Source organism: Pan paniscus, chromosome 23 (assembly GCF_029289425.2).
Source record: "Pan paniscus chromosome 23, NHGRI_mPanPan1-v2.0_pri, whole genome shotgun sequence".
Classification (NCBI taxonomy): Eukaryota; Metazoa; Chordata; class Mammalia; order Primates; family Hominidae; genus Pan; species Pan paniscus.
The window spans coordinates 32,109,962-32,123,442 of record NC_085927.1 but is presented as its reverse complement, the minus strand read 5'-3'; the positions used below and the strand labels follow the sequence as shown (position 1 = coordinate 32,123,442).

The 13,481-nt window shown below is 44.5% G+C and overlaps 1 protein-coding gene and 1 gene segment (V, D, J or C); both read right to left on the bottom strand.

Annotated features, from left to right (window-relative positions):
* LOC129395163 (immunoglobulin lambda-1 light chain-like) overlaps window positions 1–13,481 on the bottom strand; it is a 735,232-nt gene that overhangs the window by 607,603 nt on the left and 114,148 nt on the right. The window lies entirely within an intron of this gene.
* LOC134730132 (immunoglobulin lambda variable 1-36-like) lies at window positions 7,395–8,078 on the bottom strand. The segment is given in 2 exon segments: window positions 7,395–7,747; window positions 7,863–8,078. Coding segments are annotated over 2 exon segments (393 nt in total).

The window sequence follows — 13,481 nt, the reverse complement described above, 5'->3', positions numbered from 1 at the left end:
TCTTACATGTTGCTTATGCACCCCTGGCTTAAACCTCACTGTGTGGGGACCGAGTAGTCCCCTTGCATCTGGTTTTGAAAGACTTATGAGGTCCCTCATCCAGAGCTCTGGCTGCAGCAACCCCTGGGGAGGTCCTGAGTCTGCAGACTTGGAGAATAATAGAAAGAAGAATTAGGGAAGTGAGTAGGCGTTATTCATTGGAAATCGTATATGGTGTATTTAGTGCTAATTAACATGCTCACTGGAGGGTAGCTGTGTTAGAGAGACTCTGCCTTTGAGGTTCAGCTCATAGACCTGGCATCAGTAAGAGGAGACCAGCCCCAACACTGCCTCTTCCAAGCCTCGAATCCTGTGAGGAGTTGGTAGATAAACTACAGCGCACCCAGGTAAGTTTGTATTTCAATTTAACAATATCATGTGGGAGATACACATACTAATTCTTTGTCATTGTTTTACCGAATTCAAATTTAACTGCACTCCAATGTTTTTATTTGATAAATTGGAGAACCCTACCTCCAGGCCACTAGCACTCCCTCTCTAATCATGGCCTACTGCATGAAAAGCAATCATAAAGTTGTTTTCGGGCATAAATGAGGTCACACTCTCAGGAATTAAAAAGCTATTGGTCAATAGTAAGGTTGCAGTTGTAGTAAATCTTAATACAACTTATCAAAACCTCTGGGATACAGCAAAAGCAATGCTATGAGGAATGTTTAGCATTAAATACATACATCACAAAGTCTGAAAGAGCACAAATAGACAATCTAAGGTTACACCTCATGGAAATGGAGACTCAAGAACAATGCAAACCCAAACCCAGCAGAAGAAAAGAAATAACGAAGATTAGACCAGAACTAAATAAAATTGAAACAAAAAGCAATGCAAAAAACAAATGAAACAAAAAACTGGTTCTTTGAAAAGATAAATAAAATTAATAGACCATTAGCAAGATTAACCAAGAAGAGGGAGAAGATCCACATAAGCTCAAATAGAAATGAAACAGAAGATATTAATACTGATACCACAGAAATATAAAAGATTATTCAAGGCTACTCTGATTACCTCTATGCACATAAACTAGAAAACCCAGAGGAGATGGATCAATTTCTGAATGTATACAACCCTCCTAAATTAAATGAGGAAGATACAGAAACTCTGAACAGGCCAGTAACAAGCAGCAAGATTGAAATGGTTATTTAAAAAAAATCAACAAAATAAAGCCAGGACCAGACAGATTCACAGTTAAATTCTATCAGACATTCAAAGAAGAATTAGTACTAATCCTATGACATTAATTGTGATGGTTAATACCGAGTGTCAACTTGATTGGATTAAAGGATACAAAGTATTGATCCTGGGTGTGTCTTTCAGGGTGTTGCTGAAAGAGATTAACATTTGAGTAAGTGGGCTGGGAAAGGCAGACCCACCCTTAATCTGTGTGGGCACAATCGAATCAGCTGCCAGCATGGCTAGAGTATAAGCAGACAGAAAAATGTGAAAAGAGAGACTGGCCTACCCTCCCAACCTATATCTTTATCCTGTGCTGGATGCTTCCTGCCCTTGAACATCATACTCCAAGTTCTTCAGTTTTGGAACTCGAACTGGCTCTCCACTCACCAAGGGTGACCTAGCTATGGCTAATGCTGAGTGCCCAATTTGCCAGCAGCAAAGACCAACACTGAGCCCTTGATATGGCACCAATCCTTGGGGTGATCAGCCAGCTATCTGGTAGAAGGTTGATTATATTGGAAATCTTCCATTATGAGAAGGGCATAGGTTTGTCCTCACTGATATAGACACTTATTCCAGATATGGGTTTGCCTGTAAGACTACCATCCTCCGTGGACTCATGGAATGCCTTATTCACCATCCTGGTAGTCCACATAGCATTGTTCTCGCCAGGGCACTCACTTTATTCATAAAGAAGTGCAGCAGTGGGCTCATGCTCATAAAATTCACTGGTCTTACCATGTTTCCCATCATCCTGAAGCAGCTGGATTGATAGAACAATGGAATGGCCTTTTGAAGTCACAATTACAACGTCAACTAGGTGACAATACTTTGCAGCGCTGGGGCTAAGTTCCCCAGAAGGCGTGTATGCTCTGAGTCAGCATCCAATATATGGCACTGTTTCTCCCATAGCCAGGATTCATGAGTCTAGGAATCAAGGGGTGGAAGTGGAAGTGGCAGCACTCACCATCACCCCTAGTGATCCACTAGCAAAATTTTTGCTTCCTGTTCCCACGACATTATGTTCTGCTGGCTTAGAGGATTTAGTTCCAGAGGAAGGAACACTGCCACTTGGAGACACATCAATGATTCCATTAAACTGGGGAAGTTAAGATTGCCACCTGGACACTTTGGGCTCCTCCTACCTTTAAGTCAACAGGCTAAGAAGGGAGTTACAGTGTTGGCTCGGGTGTTTGGGACAGACTATCAAGATGAAATCAGTTTACTACTCCATAACGGAGGTAAGGAAGAGTATGCATGGAATACAGGAGATCCATTAGGGCATTTCTTAGTATTATCATGCCCTGTGATTAAGGTCCATGGAAAACTACAACAGCCCTATCCAGGCAGGACTACAAATGAACCAGATGCTTCAGGAATGAAGATTTGGATCACACCATCTGGAAAAATATCCACGACCTGCTGAGGTGCTTGCTGAAGGCAAAGGGAATACAGAATACAGAATGGATAGTAGAAGAAAGTAATCATCAATACCAGCTATGGCCAGCTGCAGAAACAAGGAGTGTAATTGTCATGAGTATTTCCTCCTTCTTTTGTTAAAAACATGTTTGTGCGCGTATACCTTTGTCCTAAGAAAATATCTTCATGTTATTTCCTTTCTCCTTTATCATATGACGTAAGATTTATTGACTTCACATCAGCGTTTAAGTATTGTTAACTTTATGTAACAGTATTTGGGTTGGGGATTGATGTGTTTCTGTTTGTATGAATGATAGTTGTATTATGTTAGGTGTAATTATGACCTTATTATTGTCTTTATTTGAAGATTATGTATGATCTCAGAAGATATATATGGGTTGAAGTTGACAAGGGGTGGACTTGTGATGAGTAATACTGACTGTCAACTTGATTGGATTGAAGGATAAAAAGGATTGATCCTGGGTGTGTCTGTTAGGGTGCTGCCAAAGGAGATTAGCGTTTGAGTCAGTGGGTGGGAAAGCCATGCCCACCCTTAATCTGGGTGGGAACAATCTAATCAGCTGACAGCATGGCTAGAAAATAAGCAGGCAGAAAAATATGAAAAGAGAGATGGGCCTAGGCTCCCAGCCTACAACTTTCTCCCATGCTTGATGCTTCCTGCCCTCAAACATGGAACTCCAACTTCTTCAGTTTTGGAACTCGGACTGGCTCTCCTTGCTCCTTAGCCTGCAGACAGCCTATTGTGGGATGTTGTGATCATGCTATATATATACAGATTCCATTAGTTCTGTCCATCTAGAAAACCCTGACTAATGCACTAATTCACAGGAAGGAGAAAGAGGAAATTCTTCCTAAATTATTCTTTGTAGCCAGTGTCACCCTCATACCAAAATGAGGGAAGGACATAACAAAACAAGAAAACTACAGAACAATATCCCTGATGAACATAGATGCAAAAATAATAAACGAAATACTAGCTAACCAAATCCAACAGCTATCAAAAACATAGTCCACCATGTTCAAGTGGGTTTCATACCAGGGATGCAGGGATGGTTTAACATATGCAAGTCAATAAATGTGATATACCACATAAAAAGCATTAAAAACAAAAATCACATGATTATCTCAATGCATGCAGAAAAAGCACTTGGCAAAATCCAGCATCACTTCATGGTTAAAAGCCTTTGCAAAATTGACATAGAAGAGACATACCTTATGGTAAGAAAAGCCCACTATTTCAAACCCATAGTCAACATTATACTGAAAGGAAAAAAAGTTGGAAACAATTCCCCTGAGAACTGGAACAAGACAAGAATGCCCACTTTCACCACTTCTATTCAAGATAGTACTGGAAGTCTAAGCCAGAGCAATCAGACAAGAGAAACAAATCGAGGACATCCAAATTGGTAAAGAGGAAGTGAAACTGTTGCTGTTGGCAGATAATGTGATCATATACCTAGAAAACCTTAAGGACTCATCCAAAAATCTCCTAGAACTGGTAAATAAATGGCCAGGCATGGTGGCTCACGCCTGTAATCCCAGCACTTTGGGAGGCCGAGGCAGGCGGATCACAAAGTCAGGAGATCGAGACCATCCTGGCTAACACGGTGAAACCCCGTCTCTACTAAAAATATAAAAAATTAGCCAGGCATGGTGGCAGGCACCTGTAGTCCCAGCTACTCGGGAGGCTAAGGTGGGAGAATGGTGTGAACCCAGGAGGCAGAGCTTGCAGTGAGCTGAGATTGCGCCACTGCACTCTAGCCTGGGCGACAGAGCGAGACTCCGTCTCAAAAAAAAAAAAAAAAAAAAGAACTGGTAAATAAATACAGCAAAGTTTCAGGATACAGAAGTAAGGCACACAAATCAGTAGCTGTGTTATACAATAACAGTGAACAAGCTGAGAATCAAATCAACAACTCAAACCCTTTTACAAATAGCTGCAAAAAATATATACCTAGGAATATACCCAACCAAGGAGGTGAAAGACCTCTACAAGGAAAACTACAAAACACTGCTGAAAAAATCATATGTCACACATCCCCCGCTCATGAATGGGTAGAATCAATATGTTGAAAATGATTATGGTGCCAAAAGCAATCCACAAATTCAATGCAGTTCCCATGAAAATATCACCATCATTCATTACAGAACTGGAAAAAACAATCCTAAAATTCATATGAAACCAAAAAAGACCTGCATAGCCAAAGCAAGACTAAGCAAAAGGAACAAATCTGGAGGCATCACATCACCCAACTTCAAACTATACTCTAGCATAATTTGACTCTACAGTCACTAAAACTGCAAGGTACTGGTGCAAAAGTGGGCACATAGACCAAAGGAACAGAATAGAGAATCCAGAAATGGAGCCAAATAACTGATCTTTAACAAGGCAAACAAAAACATAAAGTGGAAAAAGGACATCCTGTTGAACAGATGGTGCTGGGATAATTGGCAAGCCAGACGTAGAGGAATAAAACCGGATCTTCATCTCTCACCTTATGCAAAAATCAAGCCAAGATGAATCAAACACTTAAATTTAAGGCCTGAAACTGTAAAAATTCTAGAAGATAACATTAAAAAAAACCTTCTAGACATTACTTTAGACAAATACTTCATGACCAAGAACCCAAAAGCAAACGCAACAAGAACAAAGATAAATAGATGGGACTTAATTAAACTAAAAACCTTCTGCACAGCAAAAGAATCAGCAGAGCTAACAGACAGCACACCGAGTGGAAGCAAATCTTCACAATCTATACATCCAACAAATGACTAATGTCTATAGTCTACAAAGAACTCAAACAAATTATGAAAAAAAATAAGCAGTCCCATCAAAAGATGGACTAAAGACATGAATAAACAATTTTCAAAAGAAGATATACAAATGGACAAAAGACATACAGAAAAATGTTTGACATCACTAATGATCAGGGAAATGCATATCAAAACCACGATGTGATACCACCTTACTACCACAAAAATGGCCATAATCAAAAAATAAAAATAATAATAGATGTTGGCATGGATGTGGTGAAAACAAAACACTTTTACACTGGTGGTGGGAAGGTAAACTAGTACAGTCACTATAGAAAACAGTGTGGAGATTCCTCAAGGAAATAAAAATAGATGTACCCTTTGATCCAGCAATCTCACGACTAGGTATCTACCCAGAGAAAAAGAAGTCGTTATACAAAAAAGATTCTTGCACATGCATGTTTATAGCAGCACAATTTTAAAAGCATGGAACCAGCCCAACTGCCCATAAATCAACAGGTGGATAAAGCAAATGTGATGTATACATACACATACCATGGAATATTACCCAGACATAAAAGGAACAAAATAATGGCATTCACAGCGACCTGGATGGAACTGGATGCTGTTATTCTAAGTGCAGTAACTCAGGAATGGAAAACAAAACATTGTATGTTCTCACTCATCAGTGGGAGATAAGCTATGAGAACACAAAGGCATAACAATGATACAATGGACTTTGGGGACTCAGGAGAAAGGGTAGGAGGGGGGTGAAGAATAAAAGACTACTCATTGGGTACAGTGTACACTGCTTGGGTGATGAGTGCAACAAATTCTCAGAAATCACCACTAAAGAACTTATTTATGTGACAAAGCAACACTTGTCCCCCAAAAACCTATTAAAATAAAAAAATTGAAAAATAACCAAAAAGAGAAAAATCACTAAAACCCTTAAAAACCCAAATAAATCAGTAAATAAATAAATATATAAATAAATGAAAGACGAGAACCTCTTCCACTATAGAGAGAATCAGAAGCAAGAGATGAAGAAGCAAGAATCCCGACAAGCCATCACAGACTGTCCTGTCACCTTAGATGAACATTGCCCCTAAAGTTTGATTTGGATGCACAATAAATTCAAACTTTAAAATAAATACATAAATAAAATCAGAAAAAAATGGCCTAAGGACCTTCAAAGATAGTAAGGAGCCCTCTACGAGATGGGTACAATGCAGCAACAACAGCGAGAATCTCCAAAGAAGTGTGCAGAGTGAAAGAAGACTGAACAAATGGGAAGATAATGTTTGATAACACTGATACATTCCAGAAAAGAGAAACCAAACAGTAGTGACAGAGGCAGATCTGCAACTTCCAAGGAGGGTGTTGGGGGAGGGAGTGAGGTGACAAGGGTCATGAGGAGCTATTGGGGTTGGTCACAGGTTGTATGTTGTATAGCTCCCGGTGGTGGTGATGTTTTCAAGGATCCAGAGAAATGCCAAAATTTGTCTCATTCCCTATTGTAAATCTGGGTGGTTTATTAGATGTGCATTATTCCTACATGAAAGGAGTTTTATTAAAAAAGAATAGGCTGGAGAGAAAGGAAGCACAGGGATTCACACTGAGGAGCAGGGGGAGGAAGACACCACTCTGGAGACTCCTGGAAATGGGAAAAGTAGGATGACGGAGACACAGGTTCCCCATCAGAGGTGGGTCTGTGATGACACAGCTGGACCTGCCACCTCAGCCCAGGACTTCAGTGCAGAGACCCTGTGTCCCAAGCTACAGGGAGCAGGACACCCTGCTTTTGTTTTCTGGATACCATGTTCCTGACTCTGAGGACTCAGGGGAGGAGGAGCCTCCACTCTCAGGCAGGGCCCTGGATATCCCTGGACCCATGGGGGAAGCTGCAGCAGCAGAAGCCACAGGCCAGGCCTGAGCAGCAGCAGCTGGGGCTCACCCTCCTGGCAGAAAAGGAAGGGGGTTCTTGTCTCAGTTCCCCCTGGGCCTGGAGCACTGTGGGACCATTCAGGCTGTCATCCCATGCTGCACAGTAATAATCAGCCTCATCCTCGGTCTGGAGATCAGCGATGGCCAGGGAGGCTGGTGCCAGACTTGGAGCCAGAGAATCGGTCAGGGACCCCTGAGGGCATCAGATCATCATAATAGATGAGGAGTTTGGGAGCCTTTCCTGGGAGCTGCTGGTACCAGTTTACAGCATTACTTCCGATGTTGGAGCTGCTTCCAGAACAGGAGATGGTGACCCTCTGCCTGGGGGCTTCAGACACCGAGGGTGGTTGAGTCAGCACAGACTGGGCCCAGGACCCTGGAAGTGAGAGAGACACAGACATGGTGATTGACAAGATACAAAAGGAGACAAGAGGAGAAAGCAGGGCCCCATGGGCTTCCCAGGGCCCCTCTCTTGGTCCCCATCCTGTCACCTGCACAGTGAGTGAGGAGGGTGAGGAGGAGAGGGGACCAGGCCATGCTGGAGATTGTCCTGAGTCCTGTCTTCTCTACCTGCAGCTGAAGCTGAGCTTCCCCCAAATCTCTCCCTTTCTTCATACTCTGAGACGGGGAGAGTCCATCCATGCAAATCAGAACTCCCCCCAGGTTTGTGACCCCACCCTGAGCCCTGGGTCAGGCTCCTTGGCTTGAGGATGTCAGGGGGTGGCAGGGGTGGAGCTTTGTGGTCCCAGGGGGTGGGGAGGACACAGCTATGAGCCCTGAGCAGAGGACACCAGGCAGGGCAGGCGGCTGGTTCTGCTCTGATTACCCCTGTCTTCTCAGGAATGATCCCCATGCGCCCTCTGGTGTCCAGATCAAGGTAAACCATTCTATGATAAGGTGACCAGAGCCTCTCAGATACATGGCTTCCTCCCCCCATTCTGTCCACTGCCCCCTCTCTCAGGTCCAAGGCAGGCCAAGTGGTGTCTGTGTCTCCTCCCTGTGACTTCAGGGCTATCTTCATGCTCTACTGAGGAGTCTTCAGACTCCTCAGGAGTGAATCTTTCCATGGCTCTTTGGCTGTACATTGTAGAGGACTCAGGTGGTGTCTACATAAAGTCCTATGTCAGGATCAAGCCCATAGCAGGGACCAGCCCCATGGACTCACCTCCCCACCTGTGTTGGACACCAGGTCCTCTCCTCTCATGTAGCTCCTTCCTGGTGGCTAGAGCTCTCCTTCCTCTGTGGATCCTGTGGCGCTGAGGAGAAAGGGAGCTCTTTCCTCTAGAATTCCCTGGGGAGGAATTCCCAGAGGGTTTTCCTGGTAAATCTTTGTTCTCCCTCTACTTCCCCAGATTTGCAGTCATAGTCATCTGGATACTGTGACCAGGGATCTTGCCTAGGAGTCTGTACACTAAATGCTTATCTGCAGGGGATCCTGGCAAACGACTTTGGAGTGTTTCACTCATGAGCAAAAAGAGCAAAGATGCTCAGTCTTTGAAGATGGGAAGAATTAAAATTTTAACTTGGTTTAACCAGAGTCTGTCCTCAGGTGAGCCTGATACATGGTAGCTTTTAGCATCGAGCACCCCAACTAGGATTTTTAGGGAAAAATTATGGTTCAAATTCAGTAGTGAGTGTTATGGGGGTGGCTTAAGGATTATAGAAAATTATTTATCTTTGATCTGTAATGACATCTAGAATCTAATAAGCTAAAAACAAGCTTAAGAAAAATTGTAATTCTGTTGATCAGAATGAAAAATGAAACAGGTTATGTCTATGACTGCATGAATTCTGGCATGATACATCCTGGGCTCTTAATAATTACTAGTTTGGGGAATTCTATGGGGATGGAGGAAAACAGCTGGATGGTTTTGCTGATATTTCCACTGGTGAATGTATCACCAGGCAGTTGCCGTAGAATGAGATTTTAAGTGCTCCATTTAAAAATGGAATAGTGAGATTTAATATAGACATTTAAATAAAACCAGTCCGTATATGGAACTGAAATAAAATGTATGCTGTGTTTTGGGATTGCATTTCAAGGGTGTCATTATTTTAAGTGTTCCTTTTAGTGTAAGCCATGTTCCTTTACATAATTTTTATAGTTTTCAAAAAATGTTTATTGCATTTACATAACACATCAGGCATATTAAGTTTTATTTATTTCCAAGTAGAAACAAACTATTAGAGCTGGGCTTCACTTCCTGTTTGGCTCATTGCTTTTTCTTTGATGATGCATAGATGTTCACAGTGAATTTTGTTTTCCTTTCCTCCCACGTTAATGAACAGGGATCACCGAGGCTGAGCAGAGCCTCACATACAGGACAAGGCTGCCCATGGCCCCCTCCCTGCCCACAGATGTGCTTCCTGGTAGATGCCCATCAGCTCTTAGGCTGAGGACAGGGAGGAGAACAGGTCCACAGCTAAGGAATCTGGACACCCAGAGGATCCAGGAGGGACAACAGCTGGGACAGTGAGCCCTGGACAGAGGACACTGACCATGGATTTTTATCCTCATGGGACCCTCACAGACAGACCAAAACTCCAGTCCCTGTGTGTCTTCAGGGCCCAGGTCCTTCCAGGTCCTCCTTTTATCACTACTGTAGGCCCCGGCCCGACTCCTCCTGTGAGTCACAATGGACAGTCTCTTCTTCAGGCTGCATTCTCCTTACCACACCTGACCCCACACCTGTCTCCCCATTCCCCCATAAACAATCCCCTGCTCATTTCCATTAGCATTTTTGTGTCATTCTGGGATCACAGCCTCCCCAAGTATGTCTCTGCAGGATATCCATGTTGCAGAGAGCTCAGCCCCTTGACAGGACCGCTGTGCCTGGGCCACCTAAGGCTGAGCATCTCTCCTGCTTCTCTTCTACACCAGCTCTAGGCCAAGCCATATCTAGACCTCTCAGAATGCTGAACCCACGTTTTCTTAAGCATCAGACTTCCTGTCTCACGTTTGGGTCTCTGGGTCACACAGGCTGGATTCTTCATTCTTGTCATCTCTCGCACAGTTTCTGAGCTCAGGAAATGGTCAGCATAACTGCACCAAGAGGAGGAGACACCTTTGGAACCAGACTAAAGGCTTCTGGGCCTCTGGGTCACACAGGGTGGATTCTTTCTTGTCCCTACCTCATCCCCACCCACCATGTGTGGGCAGCTCCTTTTGCTTCTAGAAACAAATTGATTCTGTTTGCATTGGGAGACCAGTAAGAAAAGGGATTATTTTTACTGAACTTGTGCTCTGCTTCAGTAACACAAGTGACAGCAGAAGTCTTGGCATGAACTGGTGTTGGTCACAGGCAGGGATAAAGGAGGGATGGGGAGACAGGATGAGTGGGGCAGATCTTTCTCTCATTTCCACATGGAACAGGAACCCTTGGTAACATAGAGTCAGGATGCAGCTGTGTGACACTGATAACCAGCCTGGTCCTCAGGCTTGAGCCCAGAGGTGCTCCAGGAGGCTGTGTGGATAAACCCAGAGCAGGAGAATCAGGTTGGGACCCCTGAGGGACCATCACTGCTGTCCTAGGTCATAAACTTGGGGGCTCTTTCTGGGAGGCCTCCGTAGCCATTTCCATGGGAATGCCCAATGTTTCTGCTGCTCCCCATGCAGAAAAAGGTGACATTGAGATGTGGGCCTCCTCAAGAGTTTCACAAGGAGGAGTCACTTGAAGCAAATATTGGGCAGTTTCTGTACCCAGATGTTCCACATACTCACCACTAGACCCTGATTCAGCAAGAAGCTCCAATGGTGTAAGAGAGGAGAAGAGAACACAGTCAGGTGCTGAGGGATCAAGAAACCCACGCTCAGCAGTCCCCATGGTCCTGAGTGGGATGAGCTGCAGGAAAGTCACATCCATGGGACCTACTTCCCCCGTGGCCAAGGAGCAGCCTCTGGCTTGTCTCAGCCACAGTGGAGCCTCCCCTTGACTCTCCTGTCTTGTCCTACATAGAGGTTTACTGGTCTCAGGTCCCCAGTTACCCTAATACCTAACCCCATCTCCTGACATTGCCACTGAAATGCAGGTACCCAGGACTGAACCAGGTCAGCACTATATCTAGAATTCCCTGACCTGAGTCCTCAGGCAGCATTTCATATTTGAGTGCCTTGTTCCTGGGACACAGTGAGCCTCAGACAGCCCTGAGAACAGACTACTGGGGATGGAAGGGGAGGTCTCTGCCCGTACGCTGGAAGAGCAGAGTCCATGATGCAGGGCACTGTTCACCTGCTAGGATGTCCCCAGGCTCTGACCATGATGTGAGCTAGGAAAGCCTCATTTTGCTTCTTTCAAGAACAAAAGTCCAGCTCCGCAGGCAGTGGTGTTAGCATATATGGACAACCAGCCAAGACTTCAGTGTCATCAGGTGCTTTGGTTTTGTTTTGTTTTACTGAGACTTCAGAAGAATGGATGGGAAATTGAGAGAAGAGCCTTTTACAACTAGAAAGTACTTCCAAATGTAGTTTGTGCCTAGGCCAGTTATTTTAAAATTTAAAATTTTTTACAGAACAAGACCTAAAGCAGGGTGAGGTTTTTGTCCCACTTCCCCATCTGTGTGTGTCACTGTGAGAAGCACTGCTGTGCCAAATCATACAGTAATAGTCAGCCGCATCCTCAGACTGGAGCCCGGAGATGACTAAAATCCCTGTATTGGCCGAAGCATCTTTGGATCCAGAGAAGCGGCTGGGGACTCCAGAGCCCTGGCCCTTATCTGAGTCAGAGTAGTAGTACAGGAGATACCTGGGAGGGCTCCCTGGCTTCTGCTGGTACCAGTATATGTTGTAGCTACCAACATTGATGTCACTGGGCAAGGTGCAGGTGAGTCTGGCGGATTCTCCAGGAGATGCGGAGAAGGAAGGTGGCTGAGTCAGCACAGGCTGGGAGAGGGAACCTGCAAACACAGACACTCATGGTTGATGGGCAGGGTTCAGGGTGAAGTTTTTCAGGGATCTTTACCAGAAGAGCCAGAATCAGGTTGGGTGGCTGGCCCTGATCTCTGAGGCCTGTCCCTACCTGTGCAGTGAGAGAGGAGCAAGAGAAGAAGAGGAGTCCAGGCCATGGTGGACACAGCCTGACATGCACAGTGGGACTGGGCTGCCCCAGGCCTCCTTTTCTTCCCATACTCTGCAGAGGAGGGGCTGCTCATGCAAATGTGTTTTCATCCAGGGACTGCCCAGCCCCTCTCTAAGCTCCGGGGCTGAAGCTCAGCTCACACTGCAGACTGAGGAGGAAGAAGTTTTGCTTTTCCCCTTGAGAGGGCTCCGGAAGAAAGCACCTACTGAAACCATAGACACCTTCCTGCTCAGGAGACTCTGCCATGCCATGGGAGGACATAGATGCTAAGTACCCCTCAGTAAGCACAGGGTCTTAGCCCCTAGTCTTGGATTTCTTTGAGTGAATGGTCCTTACTGAGCAGCTGTGTAGGGACCATAGGGCAGTCCCCCAGCATCCCATGCTGGTTAGAGGACACTTACCTCCTGATGGCCCAGCTGATCTCTGCAGCTCATTAGTCACTGTCTCTATTCACACCTCTATGGTCTGATTGCTAGACACTAATTCCATAAGGCTATGCATGATTATTGTGATTTCTCACTCCCAGAGTGAGTCTTGGTCCATGGGATGTAGACATGTACATATATAACTTTTAAAATCTAGAAAAATCTAACTGCCCACATGTGCCATCAGGGTGGGCATCATGGAGAAGGGGTCAGCTGAGGAGCTAGGTTGAAGGGCAGCTAGGGGCTGCTCAAAAGGACGGTGAATAATGAGAATTTTGCAAGAAAAATAAATGATCCATGACATGTTAAAGTAGCAATTCAGCAAAAGTTATCTCTACAGTGGTTTCATACATTTTACAGAGTTTTTACTCAATGTAGTGATATAGGGAAATGAATAGCATTGGTAAACTTACTTTTACAAGTGAGTAGTGTGACATATGTCTCATTTTATACAGTCAACCGTTATCTCCCTAAGTTAAACTTGTTGTTTGCTGCACAGTTGTATCCCTGCTTGCTCTGACCGATTTGGGCTCTGTTCCTAGGGCAGCCTGTTCCAGGAACCAAGGACTTTCTGATTTTTTTTGAGGCAATTTGACAATGCTGCTGCTAT